A 15,612-nucleotide genomic window follows, 5' to 3' on the forward strand; every position below is an offset into this window, starting at 1 on the left:
CACTTTGCTTAACATCTCAGGAAGAAAGTGTTTTGGAGCTCTCATTTCTCTCACACCACTGACAGCGTCGTTGGCATTTCCACTGTTCAGATACTCAGTTACAACAGCTTCGGTCAGTTTAAGTAGTTCTTCCTTTGATGGTGGTGGCTTTTTGCTAGTCTTGGCAGGCTTTTCCTGAATAAGTGGTGGATTAGTTTTGAGACCAAGTTGAGGTGTCTGTCCCAGAGGTGGTGTTTGAGTGCGTGGTGGCTGTGCACTGGGAGGAATCATAGTTATCTGGGGCTGAAGCTTTGGCACCTGATTTTTATTCATTAGAAACGACTGAGCAGGCCTCAAACTAATCTCATCTGCATTAAGCTGTCCTTTCTTAGAAAACCGAGGTGGCATATCCTTCGACTGTCCTTGCAGCTGGGATAAGAGTCCCTGACTCTGGTTATGGTAGAGCTGGCTTAGCCCCTGGCTTTTCATAAACTTGCCCCCCATCTCTCCAAACTGCGATTGCGTGGGAGGCATGATGTGTCCCCCATGGCCATTGAAGAGCTGATTTGAACGATGACGTCCCATTGTGGGTGAAAATCTATCCTGGATAACTCCTGGACCAGTACCAATTCCACAACCTGGCATTTGTCCAAACATATCAGCGAGTCCCCCAAGTGGGTCCCTATCCATTTTCATCCTTGGCGGCATGGACGGTCCCTCCAGGAAGAAGTCATTCCTCCCTTGAGCCATAGGCGCAGGAATAAACACTCCTAGATCTTTTACTGCATCTTGACGGATTTGATTGATCGTCTTTGGTCCATTGTCAAGAAAAGCCTTGCGAGGAACCCAATGGTGCTCTCGCAACTCTACGGTATCCTGCAGTAGGAAACGAATCCTGGCTGGCAATTCCTTACTTAACATTAAGGAACACATTCTGGCAAAGTACTGATCCATTAAGGACTTGGCTCGTTCATGGTCTAATCGAGGTCCCACTGTCCTCATTATCTGACAGAGGCACTCCAAATCCTCTCCCATATCTTTGAGTTGGACTCTCTTCTTCTTTTCCAAAAGTGTTTTGATGCACTTATGAAGGATAGATTCATGAATAAGATCAAGCTTGCCAAGTTCTCCAATGAATTTGATGTTCCCCAGCATCTTGATCTTAGCAATGGCTCTCTGTTCCTCCTCCTCAGGGAGGAGGGGATTTTCACGCTTATCATAGACATCAACATTTCTGGTTCGGTTTTCAAATTCATCTTGCAATTTGGAAATCAAGAGGCGTCTGAATGTTGTGCTTTGCTTCTGTCCTGGTTGACCCTCTGCTGCTGGGCCATCAAAGTTTGGTGCATCTTCTGCCAATCGCAGACATAGCTGAGCATACAGTGAGCTATACTTTGGCTCTTCTAGGGCTTTGTCCACAAACAGCAGTATGACCCCTTTAAGGATGAGTTTAGACTCTACACCCACATTGAGGAGCTCAAGGCATAGCTTGTCAAACTTTTCAGGAGTAAGCTTATTTAGTATGCCTCTTACTTTCCTGAAGATTGCATCATGTCGTTCTTTTTCATTTGCGGAGTTGTTTGCTGCGGAGTTGTCATCTCATCTAGTGCTTCCTGCAGGAATCCATTTCTGAGCGTTTTGCCCTGGGGTTTTCCCCAGGAACTCGCTGTTGCCAGCAGTCTTGGGATAGTGCTGAGGTGCACCCCTACTTCCTCCTCAGCCCGAAGAAGCACCCCCTTCTGCAATCGCACTCTCCACTTTGGCGGCTTGACAACAAAGAATCTTCAAAAGAATAATATTAATGGATGGGGTGGGGAGGGGAGGGGATGGTAGAAATGAAAAGCCTTCACCAAGAACTCAGCAGCTGCTACCTCAGCTGCCTCCTCTGGATCCGGTCGTCGGGGACGGGGAAGGGAGGGGGAAGGGGAACGGAAAACAAAAAAGGGGGAGGGAAGGGGGAGAAAGGAGACAGGGACGGCTTGAAACTCAGCTCAGAGGAGTAGCTGCTGCAGCCACTACCTGGTACCCGCCTCCACCTCCATAGAGCTCCAGCTCGCTGCTGGCCACGGTATCATGTTTTAATAAATGTAATCCATTCTGTTACCTTGTCAGACAGTCCCTGGGGTAGGCAAGGGTGAAAGAGGTAAGGAGGATGAAGTCCACCTCCTTGCTTAGGAGAACTATGCAGCTCACTATATAGAAAAAACAGAAAAGAAGTTTCTTGGAATGGTTATTTTTTCTTTCCTAAAAGAACTTTCTATAGAACTTACAGCTAATATGTTAAAGAAATTTCAAGTTTCTGCCAGCCATTTGATTAAACAAAAACTTACTAATCATTTTTAGAAAGTTTGGTTTCCTGTTTCCCATAATCAGAAACTAAGTCAGTGTAGCTTGATGATCTCATCTATACACTACATCCATACACACATGCGTGCACGCGCGCGCGCGCACACACACACACACACACACACACACACAAATATATGCACATTATATAAACATTTTTATATACTATAATGACACTTTATCTTAAACATTAAAGTTTTTCTTTTACGCACAGGTAAAAACAGTCTAACAGCATTATTTTCTACTTGTCATGAAACAAGTGGACCTTCAACTAAAAAACCTGGGCTCAATTTTTGTCAGTAGTAACTGCTTTACAAAACATAATTCCAGTATCGATAGAAAAACAGCTTACCAGCATTTGTAATATCCAGACCAAATTTGCAATCTCACCCAGATGTATAAATGTGCCTGGCACCTGAACCATAATGAAGTCCATTAATAATGGATAAGTATATTAAAGAAATTGGTCATTGTCTCTGGATAATACATGGTTAAGTATGATGTGTGTTTTTATAGAACTTTTTCTGCTACAAACAACACTGTTAGTAAAGCAAGACCCAAACCTATCACTTTAGCTAATTTCAGACAAAGCTATTCTGTGTACACTGCAGTAGCACATAGTTAAAAATACTACTCACTGCCTCTTTTTCACAAATATTGAAACACCTCAATGCTCTATGAAAAACAGCAAAGTTATTGCACCACCAGAAATACACAGTACAATATCTAACTTCATTTCAGTAGAGCATGAGACTTAATCTCTGGGTCAAAGGCACCAAGTATAAAAGGAATTAAACACTCTAACTAGTCCAAATAAAAGACACACAATCCAGGTACTTTATTTACAGGTCATAAGCCTAATTGGGCAGGTTTACAGCTATACTAACCTATTTCCATGCCATAATGTCCCTTGTTACTTGCTGTTTTTCCAGGCCATATGCTCAGGGTCCATCTCCTCACATGATGGCTTCCTCCTCCCTTGGTCTCCTCTCTCTTGAGACCCTCCAATCCATCCTCAATCCCACCTTTCTTCTTCTATTGCCTAATCACAGACTCTATCCATTTTTGATGAGTTAAACTAAGAAGCAAAGTTTACAAAGCATCACTTGGGGTACTTGAGGATCTGCTCCTCAGGGCTTCCAGATCTTGGGAGCCAGTATGTAGGGAGCATTTAAATACAAGCAGCACCACACCAACCCCACCAATAACTTTTCCTTATCTGACCAATAACCATCAACATCTTTACCTAATACGCAGCCCATACAGATATTTTCGTATCCTAGCACCCATAGCTATGGCTTCTGGTAAAATGTAAGTACATGTCACATTCTTACAAACTCAAGAGAAACTGAGCAAATCATCCAGTGTTTTCACAACAGTCCACTATTTAATCTGCAAGAATTTAAGGGTCATCAATAACAAACCAACAGAAAATGCCACTAAACAAAGACAACAGCCATGATATATTATATTCCAAAGTTACAACCATGAATTAAGCTTTAAAAGGAAGTTACATAACCTTTATATTTTAAAGACTTTAAAATAAGAGTCTCACTTGGAACTTATGCAAAGTTCATCTTTGAATACTGAGTGTGGGCCATGCACCCCCACTGCCCTGGCCTGAGAGGCAACACCAGAGTTCCTCTTCACTGGGCTAGCTGACCTGTTCCAAAGTGCAGCAGAATACATGGGCCTCTCCACAAACAGAGTGAGCTACTCTATGTGAGATTTGTGGAAATGCAAAGATACACGGTCTTCACTGGAGGGCAAACTAGACAAGCACATGGCGAAAGGATGTGGAGGAATAGTTGGAGAAATCAAAGACCAGGACACAAGATAGTGAAAGAGAAATCGCTGAGAGACAGTCTGTGACTAATAGAATTTAAATTGTTGCTCCTGTAGAATGAAAAGTAAAGTTGCTACAAGGATAGAAAACATCTGCATCCTCGGAATCCAGGAAGGGTTTGTAAAAGGCCCGAAACATGTGCAGAGATTAAATAGCTCTAAACAGAATCATCAAAGAGATGATTCAGGAAATAGCACACAAAGGAAGTCACAGATGGATCAAATGCTCTGGTTACATTGGCCTAATTTCTTAATATAAGGAACAAGAAATCAGTTTCCAAAAAACACGAAAGATGCTTCATCTAACAATACAAGTCAATATTAGACTTAATTTTTATAGAGCTAATGTGTAGAAGTCAAAAATACTAACTTCTTAAATGACTCTTACTACGTTTAATTTTTGTGCAATGTCTAATAATGACTCAGAGAATGTGATATTGGAAAAAAGTAGAAGAAAGGCATTGGAAAAGGAGTTTTAGGCACAGGTTTGGCTGTAAATTTAGTAAAAGACAATCTAGTCCTTCTATATCTAGCAAATACTTTTACAGGCTCCAAATGGGTCAAAGACCTTAAGATACAAAAATGAATGTCATAAAGTTAAAACAAGAATATAGTATCAAGGTATTATGACCACTTTTTTAAAGGAAAAGAATATTTCATTTTGTGCAACTTAAACATTTCCTCTAATATTTGACTTCTGGTGGCCCATCCAAAAGAAATGAAAAAGATATGAATTATAAAAGGATGTTAAATATTTTGAAAATCCAGTGGCTAATAAGATGCAGCTAATTAAGTAAGCAAAGAAAATATTCTGCTGCCAAACCATGCTTGGCCAGCCAGTGAGGGAAAGCAAGACAAAAGAAGATTAGTTTCCTGTTACTTTCAAAGAATAAGCACCTACCCAGGTCAAAATCTAGATGCAGACTACTAAAACAAGCAGCTGACTTGGAGTCTACCCACCAGACTGAGCGACAAAGGAACTTAGAAAAACCACCAAACATGCACAACACTTTTTTTTCCCTCATTTTGACAGATGATCACTAAGTATTTTCTTAGTGTTCAGCATGGGGCACGTACCGTGTACTTCCTTCAGTTACACATCCCTTGCTTTCTAGAACTTAAATTTTTATCTATTTAATAATACAAAGTAGGAAATTCAGAAAGAAAAAGCAACATGGTACACAAGTATGCTGAAGAAACTGACCACAAGCAATGAAACAAAGACTCAACAAGCTCAGGAAGTTATCCCAAGATCTACTGACACAAATCACTAATCTCAAAATTTTCTGAAAACATTTAACAGCTAATAAGAACCCTAAAAAACTTGAAAAACTGATACACATATGAATTATAAATGTGCGTCTACAATCACCCTTCCTAGTGCACCGTGTAAGCAGATGATGGCAACTAAGAAAGACTAATTTCAGAAAAGAAATCCAGATGACCAGATTCTGTTTTGCCTCAACAGGGTCGTTTCGAAAATAACCATTGTTTTTTTTTTTTAAATCTGACAAAAACAGGAAACAGAAGAAACTGGGATAGAACCAAAGTCTAGATCCTTTCTACTGTGCTATATGTCTTTCTTCTCATTAATGTGTTCCTATAACAATGATTTTTTTTTTAATATTTGTGGTTTTACAATTTATTCTACAAGGAAACCAATGGGAAAGACTTGCCAATTTCTTTGGAACTATAATGCAGGGTAGTAAAACAAATGAAGATCTTGTGATTGTAAAGAGACTAATTTTCCAAGACAGTTAGGGAAATATTTTTTCTAAGAAACCAACTCACTCAAATGAGGCACATAGACTCTGGTTACAAGTGGTTGTGTCCTTCCTTGAGTCGGGGTTCCCTGCTCTGTAGCCTTCCCTTGAAAGTTCTGTTCTCTTGGTGTCATCTCCTGAAAGCCGAGGTTAGGTACCATGGTGTCTGCTTTTAAGTTCTAAAAAATACTGAAAAACATAGACTTCAGTGTCTGCACAGTGACATAAGCCACATCACTAATAGCTCATCTAGTTAATATGAAAAAATCATGCTTTCACTCCCAACCTAAGTTGGGATTGAGTTCCAGGTGAACATCATCCTCCAGTTCCAGAAACCAAAACTATACACTGGTCATTGCTCAGATTTAGATTTTGTTTGGATTCATGTTGTCACTTGTAGAAGTTTGGACCTGGTTCTTCCTCCCAGCCCCATGCTTCCAGAAATAAGACAGAGACTCAAAATATATTAACAAATACCTTGGCCATAGAGCTAGACTCTTCTCTGACAAATTCTAACCTGCTTACTTATCCCCGCCAGCGGGGACCCAGTTATTCAGGGTCCCGAAGAGGCTTTCTACCTGTGGGCCAAAATGGGGGTGAAGAGAAGAAGGAGACCAAGCAAAAGTTCTGTTGTCAAGGTCTCGTTTATTGGGATGAACGTTACAGCTTTTAAGGCTTTCAGGTAGGGGGAGTGACCTTTGTGAAATATGAAGGAGGGGGGGAGATGAGGGTATAGGCAGTGATAGCTGGAGGCAAAGAGGTCAGGCGGTAGACGATGAGGTCAGGCGGTGGAGACACTGGGTGTTGATTCAGGAGGTAACAGGTATCTGCTAAGGGAGCTGAGGCATCCCTTGAATGTTATCTTCCTGTGCCGTAAATTCATGGGAGAAGCTTTCATTCAACAATCTTAAGACTTAATGCAGTCATCTTAGGGGTGAGTCTCTGTGGCCAAACAGCCCAGAGTTACCTAGTCACTTTGAACCATGCAGTCAAAAAGCGGCTAGGCCCAAATCCAATATGGCTCCGTGCATCTCCCCCATTTTTCTTTTAAAAAAACCATTAGGTGGAAATAGTGGTCTGAGAGAGATCAGACATGCCTCACAGAGTGCCCAGCCCGGCCATGGTGAGCCACTCTTGCAGTTAGGACTGCACCCCAATGGCTAGGAATGAACTTATGCTGTAACACACCATTCTGGGCTATACGTGTGTGTTATTGGGGGAGAAACTGGGCAGAGGAGCTTTTGACCGGCCCGCACGTTTAAACGGGGTGTAGCCACCTCTGTCTTAGGATCGACCTCTCAAACCCCAGCCTCTCTGTCATAGGACCACCTTGTCGCCCTCAACGCTCCATGTCTAGATTGGTCAAGGGTCAGAGGAAGTTGCCCGTCACTGAGGAAAGCTACATTGTATCATCTTCTCATTCCTCTTACTTGATTGAGCCCAGGGGCAAAGGAGCAGGAGCCAGATGGCATTAATATAAAAGATTGTGGAAATTGAGCCTCTCCCGATAAGTAGTGGGCACCTCATCTGGTTCTCCTCAGCTGCTATGGCCATACCACCAAGGACCTAGTCAAGCCTCTCCTGTAATAAAATTTAGAATTCCCAATTGTTAGCAACTACTCCAGAAAGTTCACCCACTGTGCTTGCCTAACAATAGATTGGGGGAGGGTAGCTCCAGACACTGCAGACACAATGGCTGCAGCAGTAATGGCTGCTACAATAGCAGCAGAAATGCCAAGGTCTTTCCCAGTTCAGTTCAGGATCGGTCATTCTTCTCTGGAACAACCAGCAGGCAATGGAACGATGTCTGAGATCTGCAAAACCAGGGCAGAGTTCCCCAGTCCACAGCAGCTTCCACCAAGAAACAGTGCACAGAGGGTCGGAGCGCAGGCTGTGGTGGGACGGGACACAATGACTGCAGCAACGCCAGAATTTCTGTGATGACAAAAGATGAGTGGGAATCCTCCATATTCCTCCAAGGACACAGGAATGACTCCAGGGACCCGAACCAGGAGAGCTGAATCTTCATGCTCCCAGGATCAGTAAGTCTCACCAGCCACTCGGGCAGCTGGCACACTCCTGTAGCATCCTGTAGAAAAAACACAAAGATTCCCTCTTCCCCATATAAAATATCTGAACAGGATCATGCCAATATGTGGATCTTTCTATTTCACCTTGGCAGAAGTATGCTTAGTTGTAGGGTGCCATAAACTCAGAGTGTTTCTTGGCATCCAAATTTTAAAATTGAAATAAAAGGAGCATATTTTAGCATACAGGGATAACTCCCCCTTTTTATTTACTAAAATATTGTTAAAATATTATTTATTAAGATAAGTCCTTGAGGATTAAATTGAGGACTCTGAGCACTTGTATTTATAAATTGACTTTTATACCAAATTATTGTCTCCAGCATTACTGTTTTGGATATATAAAGAATGAGATTTTTTGACTAACTGTTCCTATGTAAGGCCTATAATCTGTCTGGTATCATTGTCCTCCCTTGTTAAGGGGTCTAGGCAATCCAGTCTGAGCTCTTAAATGGCCTATAAAGGAACAGTACTTAGTGCTCTTAACCACTAAGCCATCTCTCCAGCCCCTCACCAGCTTTATTTACCTAAACATAAGAATTAATTAGAGATGCCAAATCCTATAAATACTGTACTAGAAATCCCTGAGCCGGCAAGGTGAGGCTGGGAGTTGAAATTAAGCAAATGGAGTCTTCCTCTATTTGTGAGGGAGTGTTATCAACTCCATTATCATTTTCAAAGAGCTGGGTCTATGGTTTTGTTTAGTTGTCTGAGCCAGAGCACTGAAAGGACAGTGAGTTGTCAGACAGTCACACTGAAATCACTCACTGATTTTATGTAGAAAACCTGCCTTTAATAAAGCATTAAGTAATTGAAATCAATTGTAAACCACAAGCAGCACATTGGCTATCAGTATATGAATTGAAAGCTTGTTTTCTTTTTTAACATTATAAAAACAGTGGCTAAAGCCAGGAATTTAATAATCTGTGCTGAAGCAGCAGAAACTCAAGAGAATAAACAAGTGATCCAATCATACATGTAGCCTTTTCATTAGATGAACCACCTCTAACCCTAAACCTATAAATATAGGAAGCTCATTTCCTATGGGTTGCATGTACAAATTTATAGGAAATACAAAAGCATGTAAAGAGTAAAATTATCAATTTTGCCTGAAAAATTTGTATATGTAATAGGCCAAATATCAGTATTTTGTAATAACCAATTAACTGTTGTTTGGCTTTTTAAAATACTTCCATGACTGTAGCCTACAATTCTGTATTAACACAACTGAAGCTTTATCTCCAATAAGGATAACAAACAAAGACCTAAGTCCTCTGGTAAGGTGAGGTACATAGCCAACTAACATATCCTTAGTAGCTTAAAATTAGTTTTAAATACTCTTTTCTGGAGTAGTCTAACAGCTACTCCCCAAATATTAAAGCTCATTTAGAGAGCAAAAGTTTGTAGTAAAAATTTCTATATACACTTAAAGATTTAAAGTTCTAACTTCTTACATTGAAGAAGCGACAAAATTACATAATATAAGGCTATTAGCCATTCTTTTGTAAAATTTTTAATGATATCACTTTGTGGGCTCTCTAAAATTATAAGCAAGCTCACGAAATGAAAACTCACAATGGCCAGGACGTAAACAAATTGTATAAAATCAGTCCTCTAAATCTATCTTGAAATGGCAGTTGGAGTAAGCAAACTGGCTGTAATGCTCTCACAAGTTCTAAAACCTCATCAATCTTTCGTAAGTCGTGTAACAATCTCTACCTGTTTGATTTTTTTTTTCTTTTTTTTTTTCTTCCTGTCAAGCCAGAAGAGGAAAAGGCCTCTGGTTTCTTTATGGACCAAACTATATATCTAAAGTACAGCACTTAGCAGGTATCTGCGAAGCACAGTGGGGAACCCTGGCTGAGACTTCGGTAACAAAGGGCCTGAATAAATTAGGGAAATAACCAGGAAGGCCAGCCTAATTCTGACTCAGGTGAGAAGTACCTGGCCAGACTGCCAGTTGGGAACAAAAAGCTTCCACATGCAAGGGCAGGGCTCAGCAGGGGTCAAACCTTGTTGGAGACCCAGAAGCTTCTTGTTGTGGCTGAAAACATTCCATGAATGTAAACTTCTTGTGCTGTAAATTACAGGGAGAGGTTTTTGATCCTACAATCTAAGGCTAAGGCCAAACAGTGACAAGGCAACCAGGCCCATGTCACATGTTATCTAGAATGACTTCATTTAATTATAATTTTAAGCCAACTTTCTGTTACCAATGTTACACCTTTTTAACCATATCTAATAACTTAAAAGCCAATAGTACATAACCAAGGCATGTAGAGCATATTTATACATTTAAAACCAATCAGAAACAAAATTGAAGTGGCTATACATGTCCAGCAGACTTAGGCTTCTAGCTACAGATGTAGGTTCCAAAAGCCAATTGAAACTGTTTTTTATTTATTGTTCTCTTCTTGAAACGAGGTAAAACCAAGTCAAGGTGTGAACGACTGGCAGATAAAGTTTTTACCATTTTTTCTTTTGAACACGAAACATAAAACATTTAAACAACGAGAAACAAAAATCACAGACATAAACTGACAGACATGAATAGCTTGGTGCACTAAGGAAACACAATAGACATAGAGGGAAAAAACTAGATGGTGTCCCACCCAAAGGGACCCACATATCCTACCTATGGAACCCAGAACCAGAAATAAGCATTTCTCCAATAGGAGCCAGCAGAGAGGCAGGACATCTCCTGCCTTTCTTCTGTTCCCAGGAGAGCCCCGAAAAGTTTTTCTATTTCTCCAAAGCATCCGTGGAGAGTCCGGGAGGACTGTTTTTCCCAAACCCATTCTCTCTCATGTCTAGGGTGTAAACTATCTCTAGTCAGGTTCCAAAGACTAAAATATAACTCTAAAAGAAAGCATATGCAAAAACACTTTACCATTACCTTGTCCCTTTTTTATTACAAGTTTTACTTAAGCTAGCCCCACACTGCTTAAAATTAACCAGGGACACCTTTCATCAATAAAACAAAAAAACTTGATTAAATCCTTTTTCTTAACTCTTAATCCTCTCTCCCTGAGTGAGCGCTTGATCTCTCCTATGAAACAAGCCTCCTAAATCCATACCTTCCCCATGGCAATTAGACGACAATTATTCGACCGGTCCTTACCTCCCTCTCCAGCAATGCACTAGCAATGCGGCCTGAAGAGTCCTTGATTCCTGCTGCAGCTCTCTTATCTCCGTCGTCCTGTAGTCGGCCTCGCTTCCGGGTCCCTGTTCGGGCGCCACTTTTCCCCGCCAGTGGGGACCCAGTTATTCAGGGTCCCGAAGAGGCTTTCTACCTGTGGGCCAAAATGGGGGTGAAGAGAAGAAGGAGACCAAGCAAAAGTTCTGTTGTCAAGGTCTCGTTTATTGGGATGAACATTACAGCTTTTGAGGCTTTCAGGGAGGGGGAGTGACCTTTGTGAAATATGAAGGAGGGGGGAGATGAGGGTATAGGCAGTGATAGCTGGAGGCAAAGAGGTCAGGCGGTAGACGATGACGTCAGGCGGTGGAGACACTGGGTGTTGATTCAGGAGGTAACAGGCATCTGCTAAGGGAGCTGAGGCATCCCTTGAATGTTATCTTCCTGTGCCGTAAATTCATGGGAGAGGCTTTCATTCAACAATCTTAAGACTTAATGCAGTCATCTTAGGGGTGAGTCTCTGTGGCCAAAGAGCCCAGAGTTACCTAGTCACTTTGAACCATGCAGTCAAAAAGCGGCTAGGCCCAAATCCAATATGGCTCCGTGCACTTACTCAAATCAACATTCTGCCATGTGGCTCATTACCTGTGCTCAGGAACCACGAGGCTGTCTGGTCACATGTTCCAGGGCAAATCTCTCCAACCTGGCTCTATCCCAGAATTCTTTCTGCCTCCTGGATGTCCCACCTTCTATTCTATCCTTTCCTATAGACCATAATTTTTTTAACTGAAAGGTGATATATCCATACAAATACAGAAGATACTCTCTCTACAGTCACTAGCATTCTTAAAGCCTTCAAAGAGCTAATTATTCCAATTCTACTTTTACTTCTAACGCACCAACACCAACACCAACATTCAGATGCCATCCATGGGAGGACTATTGCTTTAAAGAACTTATGTGCACCTGCTTTTCCTTTCAGTTTATTCTGGTAATAATGCCACTCCAGCTGGGGGTTAGCATCAGGATGAAAAGGTGTTCTATGTAGACCAGGCTGGCCGGGAACTCATAGAGGTTCACCTGCTAGGATTAAAAGCTTGCTCCACCAAACATGGCTCTGATGAACTGACTCAATCTAACAGCAGCAGAGTCAGTTTTCTGTGGCCTTTGATTTCTTACAATGAAAAACAGGCAACTCAGATTCCAGGTTCAGATTGTAGGAGAAGAAAATGAGACAAAAAACTACAATCAGAATTTTGTAATTCTGGTATAAGTAGGTATAAATAGGTTTAGAGAGCAGGGGGCTCAGAACAAAGCGACATATAACACACAAGCTCTCCTGCCTCACCACATAAGCCAGACAAAAGAACAGTAGACCAGAAGGTAGGTGTCCCTGGCCTAAAATCAATTCCTTTACATTCAAAAAATCCCTTTCAGAGCTGAGTCAAAACTACCTAGAACAAAAATAAAGCCTTGTTGGGAATCTAGAATTCTCTAGTATTTTCACATAAGAGAAAAACTGACTTTCAAACGAAACTGCAAATGTAGCTATATTGTCCAGAAAGAACTAAAGAAAAATGCTAAATAAATGCTTCTAATACGAGTAAGTAGTACACACATAAACCTGAAATTTCATTTGCAAAACAAACTGCCTAGTTGACTCAACTCAATGATACAGAATTATCCAAAACCCAGAAGTTAGTATGTTTACCTACATTAAGGGAGGAGTTATTTGAACAGAAGAGAAAGTCTGAAGACACAGTATCGCAGAAAAGTCCCCTTAATGAGCAATAAAAAGATATAGAAAATATCCAGAACCTCTCATCTATGTGAGATAACAGAGTCCTCAATTTAAGATACTCTTCTCTGTATATTTCAACGTACACTAAAGCACTACTATTCTAATTTCACTATATCTGTGATAATAAAGGGTAGCCAATTTGAACAAATGAATAAATTTAATTGAGAAAAAACAAAATACTTTCCAAAGAATATATTGCTATCATTTCAGATACACACACACACACACACACACACACACACACACACACACACACAGACACACAGACTGTCTCTCTCTCTCTCTCTCTCTCCCTCTCTCTCTCTCTCTCTCATGTATCAATTTTTTTAAACAAACAAGAATACAGATCTTTAAGATCTGTTATACTTCTTACACCCAAGAGACAAAGAAGAAAACAGTATCAACATGCCTTCCAGAGGTCTGATGTCTGGGTGCCCTCAATACTGACATATTGCCTAAACGGAAAAAAAGAGCATTCAAACCCAAACTAATTCTTCTCACTAAAAACATATTTAGTCAACTTTAAAAAATCACATTTAGGAATAATGTTGACATACTGTAGAATATATTATGGACTGCACACCACCTTAATAGATGAATTTTCATTTCTTCAGTTTTCTGATAGAATGTTAAATCACTTCTAACAATAGCATAGCATTATTTCCTATTCTACATTCTAACCTTCTTCCTTTAAGAGTATAATTTTATAAGATAAATCTTATTATACAATTTAGTTATGTGTAGTTTCACCTATTTAGCTTTGATAAACTCCATTCTGCACAACTCTGCAAATTTTATTTAATGAAACAATTACAATGGCTACTATTACCCAATGTTGTTGATAAGTAATAAAACACAAGAGGTTTACAAGGAGTTAGATTAATTCTCACAACACTATAAGGAAAAATTACTATCACCCACAACTTTTATATTAGTAATATAAGTTCAACAGCTGGTGAGTGCCCAAATTGGAATTTATTTCCAGTCAGTCTGATTTCCAAGCTCTTAAATTATCATACTTGTTGTTATTAAAATCTCGTTGTAATAAAGTACCCACCACACCCATCCAAATAGAGCACAAAAAACTAACACAGTTCCACTTGGTGAGATTTAATGGGCGAACAAGACAAGGGAAAGGGGCGAGAGAAAGAAGAGAAAATAATGAAGAGAAGAGAGAGCATGAGGGTAGAAGAAGTCTGCCTTTCATTTGGAATATGACATAACTACTCCCATGTGGAGTTGGGATTTGGACCAAAGGAATACTGGGAATGTAGGGCTGTTTCCATGTCAACAGTTACCAAATGGTGTCGCTGCTCAAGGCAATTCCTGATACCGACAATACTGCTGTTATAATTCGACATATTTCAAAAAGTAGTTCATAAAAAAAACAAAGTCTATATACACAGGGAATTGTTCTTTCATTATTAGCTGTTACTAGTTCTGCCACATTACTATTATATTTATGGAGATGAAAGCAAATATTATCTCATAAGGAAAATTACTGACTTAGAATAACCAGAGATTGTTAATAAGGATTATTATAACCCAACTATTAGGATAATACTACATTCTAATAATAGTACTTCTAATAATCCCCCTGGTGTTCCAAAATATGATAGTACAGGTCCTAAAACTGCCACCCATTTCTTCTTGTCTCAAGCTCTGGCCGAATCTTTCGTGCACTGTGACAGCCAATTCTGTGAAAAACTGACTCATGAAAGGCCAATGAAAGAAGAACACAGACTGGAAACAATTTAAAAAAAGTCTATTCAGTCCCAAATCAAAGTACACCTGCCTGTTAAGATAAAAGACAGAGCAAGCACTGAATATCTAGGTAAATATATTTAAAATGCATTTTATAACATCCCTCAACAAACACCGAGAAGTCAACAAAATGATCTAAGTAATAAAAAGAAAAAACAAAACAAAGAAACAAAAAAACCCAAAAACCCCAAACCACTCTTTCTCGTCAACAAGGTGGTCAAGTAGCAGATGCCAACATGCAGATCTTCATGAAGACCCTAATGGGCAAGACCATTACTCTTGAGATTGAGTCCAGTGACACCATCAATAATGATCCGAGACAAGGAAGGCATCCCACCTACCAGCAGAGCTGATATTCGCTGGCAAACATTTGGAGGAGAGCCACACCCTGTCCAACTACAACATCCAGAAAGAGTCCACCTTGCACCTGGTGCTGCGTCTGCACAGTGGCATCATTGAGTCATCCCTTTGTCACCTTGTCCAGAATTACAATTGTGACAAGATGATCTGCCACAAGTGCTACTCATGCCTGCACACAGTGTAGTCTACAGGTACAAGAAGTTCGACCAGTCCAACAAACTGAGCCCCAAAGAAGAAGGTCAAATAAGGCTGGGGCCATACCTGGCCTGTGACCCTGTGACCAAATAAAATCCATTGCCTGGGGCAAAAAAAAAGAGAGAGAGAGAGGGAGAGAGAGAATATGACAAAGAAAAGTATCAAGCTCGGCACAGGACTTAAACCCTAGCATTGAGAGACAGAGGGCAGGCACATCTGTGTAAGTCTGAAGGCAGCCTGGTCTACAAAGTGAGTTCCAGGACAGCCAGGGCTATACAGAAAACCCTGACTCAAAAACAAAACAAAATTCTGACAATTAGCTTTCCTGTGTAAATC

General features: G+C 40.5%; 1 protein-coding gene and 2 pseudogenes across 2 annotated transcripts in view; 1 reads left to right on the forward strand and 2 right to left on the reverse strand.

The window, feature by feature from the left end:
• Positions 1-1,395, reverse strand: part of Eif4g2l1 (eukaryotic translation initiation factor 4, gamma 2 like 1) — a 3,078-nt pseudogene extending 1,683 nt beyond the window's left edge. The window contains exon 1 of the transcript XR_015672923.1: positions 1-1,395. This exon is cut by the window's left edge and continues 1,683 nt beyond it. The product of XR_015672923.1 is annotated as a eukaryotic translation initiation factor 4, gamma 2 like 1 (transcript).
• Positions 1-15,612, forward strand: part of LOC148006609 (uncharacterized) — a 2,902,548-nt pseudogene that overhangs the window by 560,725 nt on the left and 2,326,211 nt on the right.
• On the reverse strand, positions 6,567-11,274 carry LOC148006612 (uncharacterized). Its single transcript, XM_087638931.1, has 3 exons — positions 11,142-11,274; positions 9,965-10,097; positions 6,567-8,022 (listed from the first exon to the last, which is right to left on the reverse strand). The coding sequence occupies exons 2-3, from the start codon at positions 10,001-10,003 to the stop codon at positions 7,690-7,692; spliced, it is 372 nt and encodes a 123-aa protein (XP_087495057.1). The 5' UTR covers positions 10,004-10,097; positions 11,142-11,274; the 3' UTR covers positions 6,567-7,689.

The sequence above is a fragment of the Rattus norvegicus genome, chromosome 2 (genome assembly GCF_021556685.1).
Source record: "Rattus norvegicus strain SHRSP/BbbUtx chromosome 2, alternate assembly SHRSP_T2T, whole genome shotgun sequence".
NCBI lineage: Eukaryota > Metazoa > Chordata > Mammalia > Rodentia > Muridae > Rattus > Rattus norvegicus.

Excerpts from the sequence above, each read along its gene's own strand:
- LOC148006612 (XM_087638931.1), bottom strand. The coding sequence starts at position 10,003 with ATGTGGAAGCTTTTTGTTCCCAACTGGCAGTCTGGCCAG. Across the intron at positions 8,023-9,964 it reads CCAACTGGCAGTCTGGCCAG|GATGCTACAGGAGTGTGCCA; the intron begins GTACTTCTCACC and ends TTTTTTCTACAG.